Raw genomic sequence first — 503 nt, forward strand, 5'->3', positions numbered from 1 at the left:
TAGACTGATATAAAGACACGCAATTTAAAGTTTACGCCGACCAGAATAATCTGACCAGCTGAACTCAAATAATTGGTGTGGCTGGTCACTGCCATGCCATTGGCCAGATTACCACCACGTCACACTCCGGACATGATGACTTTCTTGGCAACTTACGAGATCGGAAAAGCAAAATCACTAATCAAGGACGAGGATATCATGACCAAGGTCAAGGAGAGATGCGAGAAGACAAACCGAGATTATCTCGCTAATCCGTCAGCATTATTCACACAGCAGCTGAAGATGGACCTTTCGGTAACAGATGTACCCGATAGAGTGTCAAAATATTTCCGACAGTTTGAGAAAATTATAGCAGATAACGGATTTCACGAGTTTTTGGGTCGTGGAGCGATCACGGATGACGATTACGTAGCTAGGATGAAGCAGCGCACGAAGCTTTTGGTAGATAACCTGGCTCCAACAGAGCTCGTCAAGTCCCGACATATTCGTATAAATGATCAGTC

At 44.5% G+C, this 503-nt stretch overlaps 1 protein-coding gene across 1 annotated transcript; it reads left to right on the top strand.

Annotated features, from left to right (window-relative positions):
* Positions 1-93: 93 nt before the first annotated feature.
* PPTG_17456 (hypothetical protein) lies at positions 94-412 on the top strand (the record flags this gene model as incomplete). Its single annotated transcript, XM_008915203.1, has 2 exons — positions 94-294; positions 353-412. 2 exons carry the CDS (start codon positions 94-96, stop codon positions 410-412), a joined length of 261 nt encoding a protein of 86 aa, XP_008913451.1.
* Positions 413-503: the final 91 nt, after the last annotated feature.

Source organism: Phytophthora parasitica, assembly GCF_000247585.1.
Source record: "Phytophthora parasitica INRA-310 unplaced genomic scaffold supercont2.68, whole genome shotgun sequence".
In the NCBI taxonomy this organism is placed as follows: Eukaryota; Oomycota; class Peronosporomycetes; order Peronosporales; family Peronosporaceae; genus Phytophthora; species Phytophthora nicotianae.